The 24,737-nt window shown below is 52.7% G+C and overlaps 1 protein-coding gene across 1 annotated transcript; it reads left to right on the forward strand.

Moving 5' to 3' along the window:
- Window positions 1-4,146: 4,146 nt before the first annotated feature.
- On the forward strand, window positions 4,147-5,106 carry LOC148593451 (olfactory receptor 14J1-like). Its single transcript, XM_088530926.1, has one exon. The coding sequence runs from the start codon at window positions 4,147-4,149 to the stop codon at window positions 5,104-5,106; it is 960 nt and encodes a 319-aa protein (XP_088387052.1).
- Window positions 5,107-24,737: the final 19,631 nt, after the last annotated feature.

Below are 24,737 nucleotides of genomic sequence, written 5' to 3' on the forward strand. Positions count from 1 at the left end.
TGTGGGTCTCTGCGTGGGTGTGTCTGCGTGGGTGTGTCTGCGTGGGTGGGTGTCTGTGTGTGTGTCTGCACGCGTGTGTGTCTGTGTCTGTGTGTGTGTCTGCGTGTGTGTGTCTGCGTGTGTGTGTGTGCGTGTGTGTGTGTGCGTGTGTGTGTGTGTGTGTGTCTGCGTGTGTGTGTGTGCGTGTGTGTGTGTGTCTGTGTGTGTGTGTCTGTATGGGTGTGTCTGTGTGTGTGTGTGTCTGTGTGCACCTGCGTGTCTGTGTGTGTGGGTGGGTGTGTCTGCGTGGGTGTGTGTGTGTGTCTGTGTGTGTGTGTGTCTGCGTGTGGGTGTGTCTGTGGGTGTGTGTGTGTCTGGGTGTGTCTGTGTGGGTGTATGTGTGTGGGTGTGTCTGTGTCTGCGTGTGTGTGTCTGCGTGTGTGTCCGTGTCTCTGTGTGTGTGTCTGTGTGTGTCTCTGTGTGTCTCTCTGTGCGCGTGTCTGTCTCTGTGTCTGTGTGTGTCTGTGTCTGTGTGTGTGCGCGTCTGTGTGTGTGTGTGTGTGTGTGTGTGTGTGTCTGCGTGTCTGCATATGTATGATCTGCTTTTGTTAAAGGAAATGTTATTCTGAAGGCCTGGACTGGCTTAAGGGTGCCCAGTGCCTGCTTCTGCCTGTGCTTCCAGGACACAAGCACTTGGAAACACAACACTTCCACCATCAGGTTACGAGAACTCCTGGGCCATATTCGCACAGTAGAGCACAGAAGCACAGCATGGAAAGGAAGAGAACAACTCTAAAAAGAGAAAGTCCTACTGCTCTGTTGGCGCATGTCTCCAGGAAAGCTGCAGCCCTCACGGGAAAGCTGCAGTGGGGAAATGCCTGCTGCGATGCTGTGGGGATGATACTGTCAAGCATGGGGTCTGTCCCCACAAGCTGCTGCCTGAGTCCCCTCCCCTCCACTGTCCCTCCACTTGTAGTGCTGGAGCTCTGTAGGGGGAAGGGACAAGCCCACGATGACACCTGGCAGTCACCCTTGCAGGAGAGGGGTGGGAGATGACACCCTGGCTGTATACAAGGGAGCTGAGCTCTCCTAATGACTCTTCTAACATGAACTGCGATCTCACCTCCTCTGTACTCCTTGCAGCCTGGCTCTGTGCCCCTGAGCTCCCCAGATGTCAGTGCTAGAAGAAGCACTGCATGGGGAAACTCTCCTCATGGCACAGGGGGCATCCTAGGGAGCTCGAGCAGTGGGCTCTGAGGTTCCCCTCTCTCTGTTGGAGAAGGGAGAAGAAGCCTGGCTTTAACATGGTTGGAGCTCCTTGTTCCTCATGCTGTAGATGAGGCCACTCACTGTTGGAGGTCACCAAGGAGGACACCTGAATGTAGACTGTTTGGAGTTTCCCTAAAGGCAATGGTGGAATTCAGCTGTCTAATAGCAGACAGGAAAACCTGACAAAACCTAGGATCTCTATCCATCCCAAAAGGCAAAGTTTTCCCAAAGTTTTCCTATAGATCCCTCCTTTGTAGTTGTGCTAGAAACTCCAGGCATCTGACACAGTCCTGCTTCAATATCTCTGAATCAGGTGCCTACACTGAATTACATTAGCAATGTGCACTCTCAACATCTTCATGTGTCCAAGCTTCACTACCAGTAGTGGGCACCTAGTGCCATTTCAGATAACTAAGGAAGTTCCGCATCTGGCCCCCATCTGATGCTCTAAAAGAATTTGGGTATCACACTTGTTCCATCAGAGCAATAGATGCTAACTCATGCCTTGGAGCACTTCTGTCCAAGTGTCTCCAGGTAACTGACTCCCACTGTCCAGCTGAGGTGCTTACAGCAGGTGCTTAGACAGCAAGCTCCCATGCAGACATTGGTGTAGTTCAACCTTCAGCTTGGACAAGGGGAATCTTGTGACCTCCATGTTTGTGGAGTTTTGGGAAAGGAACTGAATCCTTCTGCAGTCCATGGGCTTCTAAATAAGTATAAGATGCCCAGATTGACTCATCTGAACCAATATCTAAAACATGGTTAAATGAACTCCGTTCTTGTCCCAGTCTCAGTGTCCTGCCTAGCTAAGAGATGTGATTCGGGGCTTCCACAGTGGGACATTTCCAAATTTCATAGTCATTGTCTGATGAAAGAATTTGTAATGTTGGAATACATTTCACTGCACTCTTTAGTTAAAGGAAGGAGGTGATTATTTTAGTTGATTGCAGTGAACATTTCCCAGGAGGAGGGGCCACAAGGGACAGAGAAATTGGTGAGTTCAGCTGGGCCTCTGCTCCTGAGTAGGGACAGAGGTAGCTGTGGCAGCCAGGCAGCACTGCCCAGAGGCAGCCGAGTGCAGGAGCAGCTCCTGTGCCAAGAGCAGCAGGGCTGTGGGCACTGCCTGCTGCTGCGGACAGCAGAGGAGAGAAGGCAGCGAGAGGGGAATGGCAGTGTGGAGTGGGAGGACAGAGCAGAGCTGTTGTGGGAGCAACCTTCACAGCCCTTGTCACGGTGGGTCCCTGTCTGCAGGGCAATGTTACTGAGGTTCCTGGAGGGGACTTCTGAACCCAGTGCAGGCCATTACTGATGGGGTTTTTACAGCTCGCTCTCCTGCTTTCTCCTGTGCAGAGCAGGGGGAGATGCTTCCGAGCAGCATTCCTGTCACCCCAACAGCGGGACAGGGCATGCTGCTCTCTTCTGCCAGGGGTGGCTGCAGGGGTGTGAAGCCAGGGTCTGCACCCAGGTCTGCCCAGCGCTGTAATTCAGAGCAGTGTCCCTGTGTCCAGGGCTGCGCTGTTCCCTGGACAGTGAGCCTTGCCACCTGCACGGGTCAGCGCTCAGCCTGCCCGGGGAGCTCCCCACTGGGCTGTGAGGAGAAGCTCTGAGTGAGAGGAGAACCTCCGGCAGGGCAGGTTCATTCTCCTGCTGAAAGGCTGGAAGGTCAGGGCCGCCCATAGCTGCAGCTCATCATGAGGACATTTTGAGAGTAGACTTTTCCAGAGGACTTTTGCCTGCATGGTGGAAATGGAAATGCTGCAGACGTGTTTAAACAAGGGCTCAGCATCTTCACCACCACCCTGAAGGATGAGTAGTTTTGGAAGTGACTTCACCACTCCTTAGTCTGCAGACAGCACCAGTGTCTCTTTTTCAGGCTCACTGGAGATTCTTTGATCAACTCTGTAGTACCTGCATAGAGGGAGACGTCCCTAGGCAGTTTCCTGCTACTTGGATTTTTCTATGGGACTGAGCTGGAGGGGTCTGTGTAGGGACAGACGGACAGCTCCCAGCAAGGACACCTCCAAAGAGCAGAGAGATGGTTTGAGAGTGAGAGGAAACTGCTGCCAGAAACCTCATGGAAGGCTGGAGTGCAGAAGTTCTCTGCCAGCCCTTGCAGCACAGATGCTTCGCCCTGAGAAAGTGCCCTGTGTCTTTTCTCTGCCACCCAGCAGAGGAACAGGGACTGAGCTGATTGTCCTTCACGAGATGCCACCTTTAAGACACTGGACCCTGTGTTGGGGTGTGGTGTTGGGCTGTGCCCTGCCCTGCGAAGGGTCACAAGTCTTCTGTAGGACATTTACATTGGCTGAATGTCCCCTGCAGAAGCCACAGAGGAACTAAGGAAATGGAAATGGTGCTGGTGGGTGGGAGGGATCTGTTATGTGGGCAGCTGACACTGCGTGTCCTTGCCTAAAAGCTGCATGTCCAAATCTCCCTCAGGATGAGCACCAGATTGCAGAGCCTTTCTTCTCATCATCAGAGCCATGCACTTTGTTACAGCCTCTCCATCGCTCTCAGGACATCTGACCGAGAAACAGAGGTGAGCTTGGAGATCTGCACTTTGCAAGTGAACACAGCAAAGTCAGCACAGGCCAGTCTCCTTTATGGCTGAGACTGTTCCTTAGCTGAGAGAGGTGCACATCTAAAGCAGGTGGGAAAGGATGTAGAGACCTGTTGGCTCTGTGCTAGGACACAGAGACAGCATTTGCCTTTCACAACTGAAGCTTCAGACAGGGAGATAAATGAAGATCTTGCCAAGGATAAAAGGGATGTTTATGTGTGAAGGAGGGATATGTGTGTCTGTGTGTGTGTTTGTGAGAAAGGGAAAAGATTTTGCAGTAACTTAACTTCTTACTGTCTTTTCCTTCTTGGACTGTTGCCCATGACATGAAGGAGCAAATGTCCAACAGCAGCTCCTTCAATGAGTTCCTCTTCCTGGCATTCTCAGACACGCGGGAGCTGCAGCTCTTGCACTTCTCGCTCTTCCTGGCCATCTACCTGGCTGCCCTCCTGGCCAACGGCCTCATCATCACAGCTGTAGCCTACGACTACCGCCTCCACACCCCCATGTACTTCTTCCTCCTTAACCTCTCTGTACTCGACCTTGGCTCCATATCCGCCATTGTCCCCAAATCAATGGCCAGTTCTCTGTGGGACAACAGGGCCATTTCCTATCTGGAATGTGCAACCCAGATGTTTGTCTTCTTTCTTTTAATTTCAGCAGAGTATTGTCTCCTCACTGTGATGGCCTATGACCGCTACGTTGCCATCTGCAGACCCCTGCACTATGGGACCCTCCTGGGCAGCAGAGCTTGTGTCAGAATGGCAGTAGCTGCCTGGGCCAGTGGTTTCCTCAATGCTCTCTTGCACACTGGGAACACATTTTCCCTGCCACTCTGCCAAGGCAATGTGGTGGAGCAGTTCTTCTGTGAGATCCCCCAGATCCTCAAGCTCTCCTGCTCAGATTCCTACCGCAGGGAAGTTGGGCTTCTGGTGGTTAGTGCCTGTTTAGTCTTTGGGTGTTTCATTTTCATTGTGGTGTCCTACGTGCAGATCTTCAGAGCTGTGCTGAGGATCCCCTCTGAGCAGGGCCGGCACAAAGCCTTTTCCATGTGCCTCCCGCACCTGGCCGTGGTCTCCCTGTTTCTCAGCACTACACTGTTTGCCTACCTGAAGCCCCCCTCCATCTCCTCCCCATCTCTGGATCTGGTGCTGGCTGTTCTGTACTCGGTGGTGATTCCAGCAGTGAACCCCCTCATCTACAGCATGAGGAACAAGGAGCTCAAGGATGCCATTAGGAAAGTGATTTCATGGACCTTTTTAAGCAGTGGTAATTTTTCCACATCTCTCCACAAATGACTCTTTCTGTATCCTGTAACTGGATTGAACATTGTTTGTTCATCTTATTTTTATTATGGCTTTTACTAGTGATAATAATTGTTATCATGTTCCTACACAACTACGTGTATTCATTCCCCTTTTTACGGTGTCTGCTTTGTCTCACCTGATCCCCTAAATTGTGTTGAATGCTGGACAAGGACTGGCTCCCTAACAGTATCTCTGCAATAAAGTAATTTCTACTAGAACAGTGCGTGAAAGCTGGGCTTTTCCTCCAAAGCTGGTGTCAAGAATAGGCACAAGGACTTGCACCCCTCAAGGGCCTGCTGCACAGGATTCTCCATGGGTTCAGCAACACAGAGCTCAGAATCATGTAATGATCTTTCAGAGACCAAGGGCTGGTTTGGGAATTCACCTATGAGAGTCCAAGGATAGTGGAGACGCTGAATGGTCATGGATTTACACATGCACAGCTCTCCTGCATATTAAGGCACAGTGTCAGATGGCTGTTCTCATGGAGGGGAAGCTGGAGGTGTCAGGAGAGCACAGAGATCCTCCCGGGACAGCATATGCCTGGGATGGACTGTGAGTAGAGCCTCATAAAGGGAGAGGTCCTCAAAGATGGAGTTTCTTAGAGGTAAAGCACTGGGTATTCGCAGGCAAAAGAGGACTCTGCAGTCTCAGGAGAGGCAGTGAGGACTCAACTGTCAGGAAGAAGGGAGAACAGAGAGCCCTCTGGGTCACCATCTATCAAATACCAGGGGCAGGATGTATAGGCACAACTGGACACAACGAGCACCCTTGGAAATGCTCTGCAGTCCAGGTGCCCTGGACTGTGCAGTCATCTGCAGTGCCCAGGAGGGATTAGAGGTCGTGATACCCATTTGGTTGGGTCTGACTCCAACCCATAGCCACAGGGGCAGTGAAATGTCACCTTTAGCCACTTTATTTCCCCCTCTCCACCCTCCATACCCTTCCCAGCTCTGGTTCTCTCTGTACTGTCCATTCTGTACTCAGTGGTGCCTCCAGCACTGAACCCCCTTGTCTACAGCATGAGGAACAAGGAGCTCAAGGAGGCACTGAGGAAACTTCCTCAATGGGTGCAATGTCAGTGCCAAAAACTGTCCTGTGTGCAGTCACGTGTCATTCCCATGTACCTGGCATGAAACATGTGCTCTTCATTTATTTCTTCGTCAATGCTTACTCTTACTTTCCTGATAATATAATAATAAATAATTATTTAACATATAATACAGCAATACAGCAGGAACAAAAGGCTGACTAGGGAAAATATGGGCCTGTTGCTAACTGGGCCAACAGGCCTGGTGAGAGAGGACACAGAAAAGGTCACCTTTGCATCAGGCCTTAATGCTAAGAGTGACCCTCAGGAATCCTAGGCCCTGGAGACCATGGAGCAATGGAAAAAGGAAGACTTTCCCTTGCTTTAGGAGGATCTGAGTAGGGCTCACTTCAGCAAACTGGACACCCACAAAACCATGGTCTCTGAGGGGACTCTCTTGCACTGTTCAGTGCCCACGTCTGACAGAGCTCCATGAACTGGAGAAATCGAGTCCCTCCAGTTACACTGCTTGTACCTCTGGCCCTTGGCAAGCGACCTTCACACATCAGAGACTCTCTGAGCACCACCTGATAGATGCAAAAAGGGGCTCACATTGGAATGCTGCATTTATGGCACTGCATCTCGCACTGCTTTCATGCCTCCTGATGGTTAGCTTGCTTCCCTTTACCCCTTCTCTGTTTGTCACACTGCACCATTGCATGTGTCACGATCACATCTCAAAGTGCAAAAGTGGCAGTTTCTCCTCTGGTGTTATTCCTGTGTTTCACACCTCAGACAACTTCACCTGCCACCTGCATGGTCAAAGTGACAACTGGGAATAGAAGAAGCTGAGCACAAGGAAGGACCTTGCTCTACCTTGCTTGGTCTTGTTACAGGCATTGCCTGGTTCAGGCTGGGCTGCTTTTTCTTGGAGAGCAGCAAGAGAAGAGGCATCTTTCTCTTCTTTTAAAAGTCATCAGGCAATAATTTGCATCCTGCTTGTAACACACACTTGCTACTCAGGGCTATAAGGGCTGGGGGCTTGGGGCGTGCAAAGGAGCACGATGAGAAAGAAGAGCACCGGCACAGCTCTGGGGCAGATGGGGCGATGGAAAGAACCAGACACCACTGGAAAGAATGGTCTTATTTCACTCTCAATATTAAGGCAGTACAGAATGATACATTTAACCAAATAAGCTTATTACACAAGGATTTTAGCATCAGACAAAATAAGCAAGGTAATGCACCTAACCATTAGTATACGAGAAAGAGAATAGTGATTAAAACATACATCACCAATTGCCTCAATATGCCATCATATGTCATCATCATCCAGATCCGCATTCGCTAGGGAGTCCCTGTTGTGGCCAGGATTTGGAGAACATTTCCAGCAACCGGGAGGTCTTACGTGGTGCATCCACCCGTGAGGTCTCCAAAATCACAGCAAGTGTGTCTATCTTTTATAGAGCCAAATCAGCAAATCATGATAACTTGCATTTTGTTTGTGAGCGGTAACATCTCATGTGGCATACTTTCCCTATCATGTGGGATGGGCATCTGGTCAGAGCCCAGGACTCGGATGGGAGGGTTCCCTTCAAGGTCAAAAACAGCTGCATGAGAGCTTAAAAAAGCTACAGTTTAATAAGCCTCCGTGCAAGCTGGCATGAGCAATTCTACAGGCGAGTGTTGTGCACTGCAAAGGCAGAGCCGTATTCATCTCTACGTCAACCCCAACTCAGGCCTGTCATTCAGGCCCTGGCACTTCAGTTCCTCACGTTCCACTCTGTCGTGATACACCAGGTTATATTCGTCCCCACATTATGAGGCTGCCAAGAGATTTTCTTGGTAGTGGGAAGCAGCATGAAAAGAGGAAACAGGATGAAAATACAGCTTGGGAAGCTCAGATTGGGCAACAGGATGAAGAAATATCACTTGAAGGGTAGAGCAGCGGTGCTACAGGGCACCCAGAGCGAGTCTGTCACCACCCATGGGTTTGTGTACAAGAAACAGCCACTGAGGATGGAAAAGCTCTCAATGAAGGAAAGGAGAACCTCTTGTGAGAACTTGCTGGGGAAGCAGATTGGGTGTCCATAGTCTGCAGGGACACAGGAGCAGGTCTAGGATGACCCATGGTAGAGATGGCCAAGGGTGCTGCCAAGGCCCCAACAGAATGGAGGTCTTTATCCTCTTGACTATGGCTATTGTGTCTGTCACCGAGGCCTACCCCGAATCATCAGGACTCCTTTACCCCTTTTATCCTTCTGGGGACCCTGGGAGGTGTCGTGTGTTTGTCCTGCACTCAGCACTGCACACCCTCACCCAGACACTGATGCCAGGAAGAGACATGGGCAACACATGGAGGAAAGGATCTCCCTTCCCAGGGTTTCTCTGCCTGTGCTTGCCCAATGTGTGTTGACAAAACACACCAAGGGTGTACTCGGCATCAGGGCCACCTGAGTATTTTCTCTACCTAACTATTACCAATGATTATATTTTTTAGCTATAATCAGCCCCTGGTGAGCTGTTGTAGTTAATGGCCTCAGTGGGATCCATTAATGCTCTACAAAACTTTAGGGTTTCCTTCTGACTTTGCCTTCTTCACGGATTTCTTCAATCTCCTTTCAATAGCTGCAATTCATGGACTCAGCTCCAAGCACTGCATGGAGTTCATTAAAAAGCAAAAAGACCTGATAAACCAGGACTCTCCCTGCTGTTTCCTTCAAGTGTCCATGGCTAATTGGAGAGGTTTGGGGAATGTAGCTGAAAGCTGAAGATAACAATTAAATACAAGCATTTCATCTTTTTAAAGTTTTCTATTATTCTTCTAAAGAACACGCTGGCCAGTGCATGAAGCAGACCCAGTTGAAAAGGGATCAGCACTGCTGATTCTGATGGCTCAGGTCTGTGCTAATGGATGGTACCCTCCAGTGCCCCTTCCCTGGGCCTCCTGGGTCTCCACTGTCTGTTCCAGGATTGCAGAGCCCTCCTTTCCCCATGTGCACCTTGATTTAGTGCTCTCCCTTCTGGTCACTGCACTGTGAATCCCCCTGATTCAGTAAAGCTGCACACGCTGCCCCTGGAGCTCCCCCGAGGGTTTGGATGCCCCTCCAGAAGCATCTCTCACCAGCACTGTCACGTGTGGGGCAGCCTGGTGCAGGAAATGCAGAGCCCATTGCCCATGTCCACTGGTCACTGAGAGATGAACCCTGGATTCAGGCTAACAGATCACCCGGGAACACTGAGCTCATCCCTTGGGTCTCATGGAGTTCACAAGCAGAAGAGCAGGCCCTTTGGGGGTTGCACACCCTTGGGCATATCTTTTGACTCCAGTTTCTGAAAGGCCGGGTTTAGGCTGATCACAGGGCAAATCCCCTCTTATTAAGGAAATGCCATCCTGGAGGCCAGGAAGGGAGCCCAAGGACTCATCCTGCCAGTTCTTCCAGGACACATGCACATGGAAACACAACCCTGTGGCTCTCAGGTAATAAGAGCTGCTAGACCATATCTATGGAAAAGAACATGGAAGGACAGCATGGAAATGAAGAGAGCGACTCCCAAAAGAAAAAGTTCTGCTGCTCTGCTGGGACATGTCTCCAGGAAAGCTGCCGCCCTCACAGGAAGGCTGCTGTCACTGTGGGGATGATACTGTCAAGCATGGGGTCTATCCTCACAAACTGCTGTCCGAGTTCCCTCCTCTCCAATGTTCCTCCTCTCCCACAAGTTGAAGCTCTGTAGAGGGAAAGGATCAGCCCACAGTGACACGTGGCTGTCACCCTTGCAGGAGAGGGTTGTGAGATGACATGCTGACTGCGCCTGGAGCAGCTGAGCTCTCCTCATGGAAAGGGGACCCATGGTCTCACCCCATCTGTACTTGTCTGAGCTGAACTCTGTGCCCCGGAGCTCCCTTGGTGCCATAGCAGGAGGAGACACTGCACAGGGAAACTCTCCTCACTGCATTGAGGAACACGACATCTGGGGGAGCTCTGACCAGCGGGCTCTGAGGTTGCCCCTCTCTGCTGGTGAAGGGGGAAGCCTGGCCTCCTGCTTCAACACAGTCTCTGGAGAAGGTACAAATGAGAAGAATCAGTACTCACAATTTGTGTACTAACTTATTTATTTTTATTTGAATGCATCAGAAAAAAAAAGAGAAAGGAGGGGAAAGGAAAGAGAAGGGAAGGCAAGGGAAGGCAAGGCAAGGAAAGGAACAGCATAAAGACTTGATGCCAGATAGCCTGTAACTGGTGAGTGGTTGTGCATGGTGGGGTTATTGCTGCTGACATTGGACCCATGTAACCAGTTTCCTAATGGCATCCTTGAGCTCCTTGTTCCTCATGCTGTAGATGAGGGGGTTCACTGCTGGAGGCAGAACTGAGTACAGAACAGCCAGCACCAGATCCAGAGCTGGGGAGGAGTTGGAGGGGGGCTTCAGGTAGGCAAACAGTCCAGTGCTGACAAACAGGGAGACCACGGCCAGGTGCGGGAGGCACATGGAAAAGGCTTTGTGCCGGCCCTGCTCAGAGGGGATCCTCAGCACAGCTCTGAAGATCTGCACGTAGGACACCACAATGAAAACAAAACACCCAAAGGCTAAACTAAGACTAACCCCAAGAAGCCCAACTTCCCTGAAGTAGGAGTCTGAGCAGGAGAGCTTGAGGATCTGGGAGATCTCACAGAAGAACTGCTCCATCACATTGCCTTGGCAGAGTGGTAGGGAAAATGTGTTCCCAGTGTGCAAGAAAGCATTGATAACCCCACAGGCCCAGGCAGCCACTGCCATTTTGACACAAGCTCTGCTGTCCATGAGGGCCCAATAGCACAGAGGTCTGCAGATAGCAACATAGCGGTCATAAGCCATGACTGTGAGGAGATAAAACGCTCCTGAAAATAAAAAAAAGGAAGAAAAAGACTTGTGTTGCGCATCCCAAGTACGAAATGGCCTTGGTGTCCCACAGGGAACTGGCCAAGGATTTGGGGATAGTTGTGGAGATGGAGCCCAGGTCGAGGATGGAGAGGTTGAGGAGGAAGAAGTACATGGGGGTGTGGAGGTGGTGGTCGCAGGCTACGGCTGTGATGATGAGGCCGTTTGCCAGGAGGGCAGCCAGGTAGATGGCCAGGAAGAGCGAGAAGTCCAAGAGCTGCAGTTCCCGCCTGTCTGAGAATGGCAGGAGGAGGAACTCATTGAGGGAGCTGCTGTTGGACATTAGCTCCTTCAGGCCACTGAAGGACTGACAGAGGAAAAAGAGTTGTCAAGAAATTAGAACAGATTTCCATGTATAAATCTTTCTCATAAGCCCTCCTCTAGCTCACAAACGTTATGAATTCCCCTTTCAGTCAAGTCTCAAGTTATTGAGGTCTGTGTCTTGAGCTGGGTGAGTTTTCCATGAGGACACAGAAATCCCCAGCATTCCTACTATACTCTGAGTAGATGGCTGTGGTTGTAGAGGGACAAAAGGGCTCACTATAGCATTAATGCAGAGTGAGAAGAGCTGACCTGTTCCCAGCCGCCCTGTGTTCGCACCTCTGATGTGGAGGACAATTTCACTCATTTTACCATAGAAAGAAATCACTCCATGGAGTGCAGAGGAATTCAGGTTCAAAGTGCAGATCACCCAACCCAGTGCCCTGTCTCAGAGTTCTTGAGGGAGGTTTCAGCCCTCCTTTTCAAGCATGAAGCACATTGGACTTATTCCAGCTGCCTGCATCCAGCTGCCAGCAGCAATTCCAGGGCCTTAGTACCTGGAGAGCTTCTCCATGGAGCCCCTCCATAAGACTCAGCCGTAATGGGGGAGCTGTGCCCCTCTGGAGGGCATCTGGCAGTCCAACCAACAAAAATACAGACAAAATGTTTGAAGGATGAGGTGTCCTCCAGGGAGAATTGGCTCATGCACAGACCCTCACAGTACCTGGCTTCAAGCACCATAGGGCAGAGGGGTATGGGGCACCTCACACTCAAGGACACATCTCCATGGCAGGACTCACAGCGTCGGTGTCTGGACTGCAGCAGAAACCCCCTGCCCAGAGAGTCCAAGGGACGGACACGAGCTGGTGTGAAGCACAGAGAAACACCCTGATAGCTGTGCTGAGAGAAGCAGGGCCAGGCAGGCCTGGGGGAAGGGGGCTCTCAGGAGTGTCTCCTTCACGTCCATCTGCCAAGGAAATATGGTCTGGATGCTGCAGCTTGCAGAGCAGAGGGTTGTGCTGGTGTGGACAGGAGAGGAGGTCCTGGAGGTGACAGTTTCCTCTCACCCTCTGGCCATGACTCTGCTGCCTGGGGAGCCATCCCCTGTGGGAGCTGTTCCTCCATCTGCGTGTCTGCCCTCACATGGCCAGAGACTGTCACAGACCCCATCCCACCCGCTGGGTCCTCAGTTCTGCCCTGCAGACACCTCCTGGAGGCAGGATCCTGCCCAGGGCACCTCTGTGTTTCGGGTGAGACAAACCTTGTTGAGGCTGGAAAGGGGATGCTGGCTCTGTCTGTAGGCTGAGGGGTGGGTGAAGGCATTTGCTCTGGTCGTGCCACTACTGCTCTTCTCTCAGTGTCACCGTTTATGAGCCTCCAACCTGTGTATAAACCTGACAAATCCATGCCTGTTTCACCCCACCCAAAGAGAATAAAAGTGAGAGGACGGAGTCTTGATGACTCTTCTCTATCAGGTGTTCCCTGTCTCGGTGTTCTTTATGAAAAGTCACCTCTGATATGTCCCCAAGGCATAAAATACAGCATCCTCTTGATGGGAGGCTCAAGCTACCCTGCTGGGGGTTTCTCTTCTAACCCAGAGCTTCTCTTCTAACCCAGAGCACCATGGGGAGCTCCTGAAGCTGGCTGAGCGCTGACACTTACAGGTGGAAGAGTCACTGCCCTGGGCACACAGCACCATGGAGCACAGGGACACTGCTGTGCACACCCCGGCTTCACACCCTGCAGCCATGCCCAGGAGAAGAGAGCAGCATGTCCTGTCCCTGTGTTGGAGTAGCAGGAATGCTGCTCTGAAGCATCTCCCCGTTCTCTGCACAGGAGAAAGCAAGAGAATCCATGCCGATCTGTAATGGCATGGATTGGGGTCAGAAGACCGCTCCAGGAACCTCAGTAGCATTGTCCTGTAGTCAGAGACTCACCGTGTCAAAGGATGTGATGATTTTTCCGCCAGTTCTCCTCTGTGCTCCCGCTCCACACTGCCGTTCCCCTCTCGCTGCCTTCTCTCCTCTGCTGTCCGCAGCAGCAGGCAGTGCCCGCAGCCCTGCTGCTCTTGGCACAGGAGCTGCTCCTGCACTCGGCTGTCTCTGGGCAGTGCTGCCAGGCTGCCACGAGCTGCCTCCGTCCCAGGAGCCTGGCCCCGCTCAGGAGCAGAGGCCCAGCTGAACTCACCAATTTCTCTGTCCCTTGTGCCCCCTCCTCCTGGGAAATGATTGTTAAGTAAACTAAAATAATCACTTGTTGTCCTTTCCAACTGAGTGGAGAAAGAATGATTCCCAGCTTGCCATCTATTTCATCAGAGGATGACTATCCATGCAAGTTAAAAAGGTCCCACTCTGGAAGTCCCTAGTTAGTAAGACCCTAATAGGCAGGACACTGAGACAGGGGCAAGAAGGGGGCTCATTGATTCAGATGAGTCAATGTGGGCATCACATGCTGGTTCAGAAGTCACTGATCTGGGATGGGTTTCACATTCCTCCCCTGAATACACAGAAGGTGGGATTCTGCTTCCCCATGCTGAAGTGTGCACAGCACTGACATCTCCATGGGAGCTCCTTCTCTAAGTTCCCCTTGTAATCACTGCTGATGGAGGGTGGGAGTCAGCTGGCAACACACAAACACCTGGGGACAGTTGAAGAGGCAGAGGAGGTACCAAAAACCTGCCCATGTCTGTTTGCTCTTAAGAGGCAAATCTCAGACCCACATTCTCATGGAGCTCCAGGACAAGACCAGGTGGGGAATGTCCTTGGCCATCTCAAATGACTCCAGGTGCCTTTCACTACTGTGTGAGCACCATGCAGTATAAAGCAGAGACCCAGGCAGATCATCACAGTGCAAAAAGTTAATATAATTCAGGGCAGGCATATCATTCAGTGACATTGGAATAGGCTGGCTGGGCCAAGACAGATGCCTGCGTTGTCCAGCATAACCAAATGCCTCCTCTAGCATGGGATCTATAAGAAGCCCTGTCCCTTTGGAGTTGGAGCTGGGCAAGCGCCCCCAGACCTCTCGGGTTCGCTACCAGTGCCGAAACAACTGGATCCCACCACTGCCTTTAGGCCAATCCATCCCTCCTACCGCCAAGCGTGCTCCCTAAATGGGAGAGGCACATCACACCAAGGTGTCTGCTCTGGTCTCTGCTCCCTTAACAGCTTCTCGCTTTTATCAAACAGAACCTCCTTTCACCCTGGATGATATGACTGGGCTAATGATAGCCTCAGGATGGCTGGATCTTAGACGGCTCCAGCCCAAGAACACCTTCAATGATGCCTTCTCCTGCCTGGAGATTGGCCCAACTCCGTCACAGGCCCCAAGGTACTACAAATCAGCTCAGGCAACAAAGCCCTCTCCTGCCATTTCCTCACAGTCACACTATGTTTCTCCCTGGCTTTGGGCACTGCAGGCTTTGCTCTCTTAGTGGGAACCTTCTTTCACCATTGCATTGACATCTTCTCTCCATGCCAGCATTTCTCTGCTCTCAAGTGGGGCCATTGGACAAACGGTGTCCTTGGCTCTTGGTAATAGGGTCTATCATGACCAATCTGTCTTCTGTGCCACATCCTGATGTTTTGCATCACAAATATATGGAAATGCCTGTAGCCTGGCAGGAGAGCTTGAGGATTTTGGGGATTTCACAAAACTACTGTCCGTAGAGCTGTCTCTACAGAAAGAAAGCATGAAAGTGTTAGCAGTATGGACCAGGGCATTGAGAAACCCAGAGGCCCAGGCAGCTGCTGCCATTTCAACACAAGTTCTGCTGCTCAGGAGGATCCCATAGCACAGAGGTCTGCAGATGGCCTTGAAGTGGTCATAAGCCATAACTATGTGAAAAAAACATTCTCTTGAACTCAAGAAGACAGAGACCTGTGCAGCACATCCCAGGTAGGAAATGGCCCTGGCATCTCTAATCGCTAGAGAGAGAGGGTAGGAGTCAGTAATAACACCTTGTAATGCCTGAGGGGCTGGGGTGGTCCAAGGCAAATGCAAGGGTCTGCAAGTTCTCTTGGAACCATCGTGAGAGATGGACATCCTTCCCAAGCACCAGCTGATGGACATAGGGGCGAGGATGGTATGCTTGACCACCTGAAATGGAACCAGACATGTGCATTTAGGGCATGTGAGCTCAAATCAGAGCAAAGCAAAGTGACACACGCACATCCCTGCACGGCAGGCACCCAAGTTCAGTCCAAGGTCTCTAGAGCTGTGCCAGGTGCCTGGTGTGCCCATTACAGCCAGCCATGGCTGGCAAATACAGCACAGCACCTCCAGGAAAGACACAACCTCCTGGAATGGGTGCAGAGGGCAGGAACTCTGAGGCCTCTCAAGGTGGTCCAGGGCCTATGGTCCAGCAACTGAGCACCAACACATGAAAGGAGGAATCAGTAACTGGAGACACATGATGCTGGGGTCTCTTTTCATGAACCTATGTTCTTAAAGGGTGATGGGTCTCCTCTTCCTGAACCTTCCTATCCATGGTGATCCTGACAGTGAGCATGCTACTGATGTCCTCAATGTGGCCACATGAAAGGCTGTCCTCATCCAGAAGGAACAGGAATTTCCTCAGCAGCATCTTGCCCTTCCTGGACATCCTCTTTACCTCTGTCACATGCCCAGAGGTACTTTAGAGTCCCCTGGGGCAGCAACTCCTTCTCCTGTTGGGGCTGCCTGACCCAGCTGGGCTGGCCTAGAATATTCCCAGGAGAGGAGGAATGTCACTCGCAGTTAACTGTGCCAGGGAAGCATAGAGGAACACAGCAGTGTGTTTCTGGGAGCCATCCTGCCCTGTCCCTCAGGCTAGTCCAGTGTGACAGACACAAGTGTGCTCACCTAGAACACCTGCACATGCACAGCCATGGTCCCTACGGCACTGGCATGGCCTTTGGGTGCCTGGCACCCCTTGGTTATCCCCTTTCCCATGCTTGGTGGCCTGCTGGGACCAGCAAAGGTGCTGCTGGTGCTGTCAATGGGCAGAGTGGGCGAAGGCACTTTTGGGGCTTCCTCACAACCTGCTGATTTCCCTGTTGGCCTTGGAGTCTTCAGTGAATGCCCTTGGAGGGGCCTTTGCTCTGGCACAGAAATGCACAGAACTGGCCTCCAGCAGGAGCAGCTCTGCACATCTGGGCATGCACTGATACAAGAAGGAGAAACATGTCCGAAGGATTCAGGTTTTAATTTTGCATTTCAGGTACCATAATTCATATTGCTTTCATGTACCCTCATACCAGCTTAAGACAAGCAAGAAATGGAGAGGATGAAGAGCAAAGAGTCTCTTTTCCTTTTTTTTTTTTCTTCCTTCTCTTTTTGTCTTTTTTTTTTTTTCAGCAGGAGCTGGAGGAGAACCTGGAGCTGAGCCTAGAGCAAGGCAGCAAGACTGCATGTTGTCACATTTCATCTGGAAGGAGACTGTTCCCATCTGCTCACCTGATGGTCATCAACCAGTTGGCCAAGCTGGTGAGGAGAGCCTTAAATTGAGAATGACTCAGAGAAGAAGAAGACTAGAGCAAGAGTGAGGGAGTGATGGGCTGGGATGGCAGGGAAAGGTGCAGGTGAGGTGGACAAAGGAAACCCTGGAGAGCACAGCAACATGCAAGGAACTCTGCCTAGGGACAGACAGAGAGTCAGTCAGGATTGTAGGGGTGAGGATTAATGGGCAGGCCGACAGGGATGGACTTGTGTGGATCTCTGCTATGGAGCGCCTGAAGAAGTGCAGCCTCTGCAAGGCCTGGGGAGTGCAGAGCTGGAGGGAGAAACATTCATCCTGCTCCCCTCATAGCAGTCCCCAGGCAGGCTCAGAAGCTGGAATCAGGACTTGGAGGTAGCAACATGGTGATGGGCATACCCATGGAGATGGTCAGGACATCATGATGGAGTCCCTATGGCCTCCACCAAGCCATCATGATGGGGTCCCCTTGGTCTCCACCAGGACATCGTGATGGGGTCCTCATGGCACTCGCCAGGGCTTTGTGATGGCAGTGGCATCGTGCCCGCAAGGCCTTTGTGAGGGGGCGGTCTCCATGGTGACCATGCCTTTATTGAGGGAAAAGACCCCAGGTCCCCACTCTGAGGAGAGCAGCTCGATCAGGAGGGAGCAGCTCTCCTTGGTGCCAGTGTCAGGTCCCCACAAGAGGTTCCTGAACATGGACGAGGAGCAGCAGGCGAACGCCTGCTCCCAGCCCACAGACGGGCTCTCAGGCTTGCAGGAGAGCGGGAGCAAGGTGGGCAGTGGGGCTGAAGGGAAAGGCAGGCAGCGGGGATGGGACTGACACAGAGAGCACAAGGGTGGTTTGGAAGGGGAGCTGGGGTGAGGTAGCCAGGCAGGAGCTCTTCCAGGGAGAGCTCATTTATTCTCGGCCCTGGGTATTTTTTCTCGGACAAAAGACGCCAGCCAGGGTCCTCCCAGGGCTACCCAAACCCTGTGAGCTCTGTGCTGAGGCTCAGCAAGCAGCTCTAGACTGAGCTCAGCCAGGCTGTGTGCAGCCACGAGCCTCCCTTGGACACAGGGCTGAGGTTTCTTGTGCTTCAGGGGCCACTTGTATCCATGCAGCCACCTCCATCACAGGCCTCCTTCTCCCCACAGGTGGGCCAGCAGCTCAAGGACCAGCGCCTGGAGGCAACGGTGCCGAAGCAGGACTTGGTGCTAAGCACATCCTCAGAGTGCCAAGGGGGAGAGCTGCAGCTTCCCCAAGTGGAAGTGCCACCCGCCAAGGTGTCCCAGGAAGAAAGAGCCTCTTCTGCCCCGCAGAATGCCCAGCAGTGCGCGCCGGCAGCCAAGGAGGGTTCCCGGGAGGCTGAACTCCCCAGCCTGCCCTTCGCAGAGGCACCACGCGGCTCTGCAGAAGACACGGCTGCTGCTGGCTCACCCGGTGAAACGGCCTCACTGGAGGCCACGTGCTCATCCCTGCTCGAGACTGCTGGCTTCGTGGACAGCATCTTTGCAGAGATTGCAGTGGAGCTGAGGGCAGAGAGCCGGAAGGCTGCCCCACCGCGCCGAGCAGGGACAGGACAGGGCCCAAAGCAGCAGCCTGTGGGCATCGTCTGCCACCTGGGAGCAGAGCCGCTGCGTGTGCACCCGGACAACACCGCGCGCTGCCTGTCCGTGCTCAGCATCCGCACGGAACCGCTGGAGGAGCTCGAGAGCAGCTGCCTGGCGCGCACCGGGCAGAGCTTGGCCCAGCTGCGAGAAGGCACCTTCCTGAGGAAGCAGCAGAACCTGGAGGAGAGCGAGGACGAGGAAGAGGAGGGCGAGGGGACACGTTTCTCCCTGACAGCATCGGGATCGCTCAATGTCCGACCCAAACAAGTGAGCACAAGGGAGGGCTGGGGCAGCCATAACCCCACTGGTGCTGGGACAAGCTGCTGCGCTGCATTGTGACATCCCAGTTGTCCCTGCACCCAGGAGGCCATTTAGGTGGGAAATGAAGCTCTGTTCACAAACCTCCCTCTCTCCTCTAGCTCCTCGCCAGAAACTCCTTCTATGACTTGTGGAACCCGAAGGTCACGCAAGTGGAGCTCCTCAAAGACGCAAGGTGCAAGTGGGAGGTGCTGGAGCGGCTCTATGTCCATGCTCCCAAGAAGGAGTGGCAGGTGAGAAGTGGGAAGAAGGACCTGGGAACAGAGCAGGATGAGCACCTGGACCAGACTGATGAGGAAGAGGAAGATGGTGAAGAGGTTTTGCAAGGCCAGGAGGTGGAGGGAAGCATCTCCTTGCCATGGGTCAGACCCAGCCTCCGGAGCCAGTTCGCAGACAGGGAGATGACTGACCAGAAGGTGCCCCCTGTGAGTGACAGCCGCACTCCAGAACAACCACTGCCTGAGGACACGGCACCAGCGGCTCCTCCCCTGGCTGCAGGCCCTGCTCCCCAGGTGAGCAAGCAGCGCCTCACCTGCACCCACCATCCCAGGGAGCTGCCCTGTGAGCTGGGTCTGGGAAGAGCAGAGGGGGTGCCCAGAGCTTCCCAATCCCTTGGGACCCCCCTGCCCATGGCATCCCACTGTCACTCCAGGCATTTGCCCTCTGCCATGTCTCCATGGGGAGATGCCGGCTCCTCTCTGTTTCCCAGTGCCAAAGGCACAAGGATGAAGTCTGCTCCAGCCCACATCGCATTCAGCCCTGGGGCCTGGATGCTGAGCAAGGAGGGAAGGGGCAGCCCCAGTAGTAGCCCCCTCCACACCAGGGCACGAGCCCCCTTGTTCCACACACGCCCCTGGCTGCCTCTGTTCCCCCTGCCCAGCTGCTGCTACGGCCCCGCAACGAGCCTTGTCCCATTGCCGTGCCAGCCGCAGGTCCCTTCCCTTGGGATGTGCAGCCATGGGCAGCCTCCTCTGATCCAAACCCTTTGCCATTGTGCAACCTGGGGCACTGGGACCCTCAGCAGGGCCAGCCGATGGCTGACGGGTGCGTGTTCTTGCTCTGCCCATGCAGGTGGCCTTGGAGCCTCAAGAGGAGGAGGAGAAGCCCTCCTCCTGCAGCCCCACACCCGACGTTGAACCAGGTACGTACCCGAGTGGAGAGCCCTGCTGGGGACAGTGGGTCTGTCCTGGCACAGGGGGTGGCACCCAGGCCGGCAGCAGGAAGCGCTCGGGAGTTGCTGTGCCGAGGACAGAACCCCTCGGGAAGCTCTTGGTGTCAGGGACAGGCAGGTGCAGCCCTGCGCCCGTGCAGCCCATTGCCCACAGCTCTGCTTCCCACCGCAGGCATTGCTGCCCTCCCAGACGTTGCAGCTCCCCAGCGATGGTGCTCGCGGCTCAGGACGGCGCTTCGGGCTCTGCGCAGAGCGTTCTGCTGCTGCTGCATCGCGGGGCAGCGAGAGGAGCAGCGAGCAGACGCACATGCCAGACAGGTCCCCTGAGATGGGGGCTGGCGCAGAGCCGAGATAGAACGACAGGCGCTGTGTCCTGGGGGCTTCAGAGATGCTCCCATATCGTGTCCCATAGAATCCGGGTGCCCACACAAGCTGTAGTCGCCAATAGCCATCGCCTGCTTCAAATAAACCCCTTGGAAGCTTTTTCTCTCAATGTCAGTTGGTGTCAGAAAATCTCCAGGGAGACAAGTGGGGCTGTGGGGCCATAAGGCCATGGGGCGACTCCTGACTCCACTCTGGTCTTGGTGGCTGGGGTGGGCAGTAGAGCCAGGCAAACAGGGCTCTCCACCACTGATACTGCTGGCACGTGTCTGTGCTCTTTAATGGTTCTCAGAGTGACCCCAGGGCTCTTGCAATAGCAGAAGTTTTCAGGTTTGCAGTAGCTTCGGCCTGTGGTGTTTCACTGTGAGTGCACAAAACACTCTCCAGTCCTCCTCCCTGAGCCTCCTAGGTCCCCACTGCCTCTCCAGGGATTGCAGAGACTTTCTTTGGGCTTGGCTGGATTTAGTGCTTTGTCCTTGGGTGACCCTACCATGAACTGCCCCTTGTTGGGTGAGAGGTCTGCAGATGGCAACATAGTGATCACAGACCGTGACTGTGAGGAAAGAAAACTCTCCTCCAAACAAGACAACCAGAAAGACCTGGACAACACATCCCAAATAGCTCATGTCCCTGGTGTCCTAGAATTGGCCATGGATTTGAGGAGAATGGTAGAGATGGATGCAAGGTCAAGAAGGGAGAGATTGAGGAGGAAGTGTGGGAAAATTGAGAAAGGGGAAATTAGAGAAACACTAGGGCCTAAGAGAAGTTAAGGCATTACAGACATAACCACCTACAGGATGGTTGGTATGTGTGGAGTTTACTTCTCCATGATTCCCTTGACGACACAATCTGCCCTCCTAGCACACACTGATAAGAGTAAATGAAGAGTGGAACAGAACGGAGACACCATGGCCAAACATTACTGGCTTCTCTACAGAGGTGGTAATCTGATGGTGCCGTGCAGACGATGAATGAGGGAGAATGGAGGGTGGAGCAAAGCAAAGGCACTGCAGCCAGACTCTGTTGAACTCCCTGCAGAGGTGGCAACCTGATGGTGCCATGTAGCTGGTAAGTCACATCATTGTATAATAAGATGTCTGAGGCTAGGCCAGCAATAGTGGCAGATCACTCCCTTCCCATGGACTTCACTCAAACTTTTCCTCATTCTACTTTCATTATAATACCAACACACACCCCATTCCAAAAGTTACCTGCCTCCAAGGAACGACTACTCCTCACTGAGCATGTTCTCTGGATTTTTGATTAACCCAAGACTTAAACCAATCAATAACGAAAGTAAGTATGACTAGAGTCACTCAAGTTCCACCTGAATGTAAAAGAAAATATAGAAAAGGTGAACTGAGAGAAATAGGAGGAAGAAAAAGAAAGAGGAAGGACGAGGGAAGAAGGAAGAGGGGAGAGGTAAGACTCCATCGTAACTTCTGGATCAGGACGCTGCCTGAGGAGACTCCTCAAGGTTGACAGAATTCTCCCATCTCCTGGAGAGAGTCATGATTGCGCATTTGTATATTAGAGCGACCTAAAAACTCCACACAGTAGTAGAGAATTTTCTCTACTGACATCCAAAACCTGCTTTGTAAATGTTGCATTTGAATAAATCATGCTATTTGTGAACTCAACTACTTGTTTTGAAGGCAATTGGACCTACAGTTGGCAGACTGTGAAGCTGGTACAAGGGACCTCCCCGCGTGTCTGCACCAGACCCCGCTGCCGGCCGCGCTGCTGCTGGGACAGGAGCGGCCTCAGAGCCCGTCCCCAGCCATGGGCCAGCGCTGGCCTCGCAGCTGCTCTGCCAGCAGGGACCTCCCAAGGAACTGCCCAGCCAGGCGCCTCTTGCTGGCCTGCCCGGGACTCAGCAAAGAGCAGAGCTCACGCTCACCCTCACAGACATGGATGGACCTGCTAATGCCTGGTGCTGTCCAGTCAGGAGCACAGACAATGTGACACCCCTCCCAAGCAGCAGCAGTGCCGTGTGCCTGCTGCTGGCCTCCTAGGTGCTTGCAAACATTGAGTTGACCACCATCTGACTAGATGATCTCCAAACGTCCCTTGGAACCAGAGAAAGGTGCCTTCTCTCACTCAAGCCCCCTTGGAGCTTGCCTATGAACCAGCAATGTCCCCTTGCCGCCAAGAAGGCCAGAGGTCTTCTGGGCTGTAGTAGCCTACAGACTAGTAGCCAACAAGACTGTTGTCAGGAGGACAAGGGAGGTCATCCTGCCTTCTAAGTCCTGGGGAGGCCACCCCTTGAGTCCCGTGTCCAGTGCTGGGCTCCGCAGTACAAGAGGGACATGAAGCTACTGGAGAAAGCCCAGTATATGTCTATCTATGTCTAAAGTTGATCAGGGGGCTGCAGCATCTCTCCTATGAGAAGAAGGTGAGAGAACTGAGCCTGTTTTAGCCTGGAGAAGAGAAGGCTGAGAGGGGATCTTATCAGGGTGTGCAAATACCTGAAGGGAGGATAAAAAGGGCAGAAGAGGATGGCCCAGACTCTTTTTAGTGGTGACTAGTGATGGCACAAGAGGCAACAGAAATAAATTGAAGCACAGGACGTTCTGCCTGAATTTGAGGAAAAGCATCTTGACTGTGAAGGTGACAGAGCACTGGCATGGGTTGCCCAGAAAGGTTGTGGAGTCACCTTCTCTACAGATATTCTAGACCTGCCTGGACAGGATCCTGTGCAACATGCTGTAGGTGACACTGCTTGGTCAATGGGTTTGAACTAGATCATCTGCAAAGCTCCTTCCAACCTCAACCATTTTGTGATTCTATAAATGGTCTCCACTGGAATAGATCAACTTTTTGAGCTGTAGGGATCTGCCAATCCCTCAGCTTTATTGTGAGTGCTGCTCTAGTAGGATAGAAGGCATCCAGGGTCATTAGAGATGTCCAAGGAAATTCCTGACCTGGCCTCCCACTGAAGCACTATCTCCAGTGATTCCATTAGGACCTTTAGGCCAGGAGCTTGCAAGCAGACCATGTGCATGCTTAGCCTGCTAAGGGGAATCTCACCTGCCATGTATTTGTGGAGTTCATGAGTCAGCTGAATCCTTCTCCAAACCTGGCGTTTCTGAACAGACATGTGGAGCCCCAATAAGTCATCTGAATAAGTCATCTGAATCATATATGCACCATGTATCAACAAGCTCCCTTCTTATCCCTGTCCGGGTGTCCTGCCTAGTTGAGAGATGTGAATCAGGACTTACCGTGGGACATTTCTAACTTTGGTAGATAATCATTATCTGATGAAATAAATTGCAATGTTGGAATCTGTATCCCTGTACTCTTTAGAGAAGGAAAACAGGTTACTCGATGGCACATATCCCAGAGGGAGGAATCCCAAGGGACAGAGTAATTCATGCATTCAGCTGGGCTGCAGCTCGTGGCAGCCTGGCAGCACTGCCCAGAGACAGCCGAGTGCAGGAGCAGCTCCTGTGCCAAGAGCAGCAGGGCTGCGGGCACTGCCTGCTGCTGCGGACAGGCGAGGAGAGAAGGCAGCGAGAGGGGAACGGCAGTGTGGAGCGGAAGCACAGCGTAGAGCTCACTGAAGGAAGAAATCTTCACAAGCCCTTGCATGGTAAGTCTCTGGCTGCAGGGCAATGCTGCTGAGGTTCCTGGAGGGATCTTCTGAAACTATCCCACCCCACGACTGATAGGACTTGTCTCTCCTGGAGTATCCAGGGCATGGCAGGAGAAGGAGCTGATCCAGCTCAGGGATTCCCTGATGCACCTTCACAGGGCAGGGCACACTGCTCCTTTCTTCCAGGTATCGCTGCAGGGGTGTCAAGTGCTGGGTGTGCACACAGGTCTCTCCAGGTTTCTGAATCAGAGCAGCATCCCTGCACCCGAGGGAGCACCCTGGGCAGTGACTCTGCTGCCTGCAAGGGTCAGTGCTGCACAGAGAAACTCTGACAGGGCTGGGCCCAGTCAGCCAGGATCATCTTCCTGTTGACACTGTGCTGCCTCGGTCAAGTCTGCTCACCTTGTTCATATTCAGGACATGTCCCAAGAGTCTTTTCAACAGGAAGATCAAGAGAAGGGCTACTTCCAAGGGCAGGAACTTTCCTCTTCCTGTCTGCACTTTCCGTTATCTCCCTAACTGCTGCAGGGAGAAAAGAGGAGTGTATTCTGTTTTGCCAAGGTAGTGGACTCAAGCCTTCCCTCTTACAGATCAATAGGTCTGTGAGAAACTTTGTAGAGCCTCTTCCACCCACCTTAGTCTGCAGACAGCATCAGCATCACCTTTGTGCAATTTATTTTACTTGCTCCATCAAGTGCCTGCACAGCGATGCCCCTGGACAGTGCCCTGTCCCCAGAGGCTTGTGTAGGGCAGAACTGAGCACACAAAGGTGATGTCTCTGTGAGCAGATTGACAAAAATTGTTGGGACAGAGTAAGGTGCCATCAGGGACTGCTGTGGGCAGCAGAGATGGTCAGGGAAGGAGAGGGAAGTGCCCACCATGATGGGAGGACGGATT

Source organism: Tinamus guttatus, unplaced genomic scaffold (assembly GCF_059628265.1).
Source record: "Tinamus guttatus ecotype Peru unplaced genomic scaffold, ASM5962826v1 Tinamus_guttatus_pri_ptg000390l, whole genome shotgun sequence".
Classification (NCBI taxonomy): Eukaryota; Metazoa; Chordata; class Aves; order Tinamiformes; family Tinamidae; genus Tinamus; species Tinamus guttatus.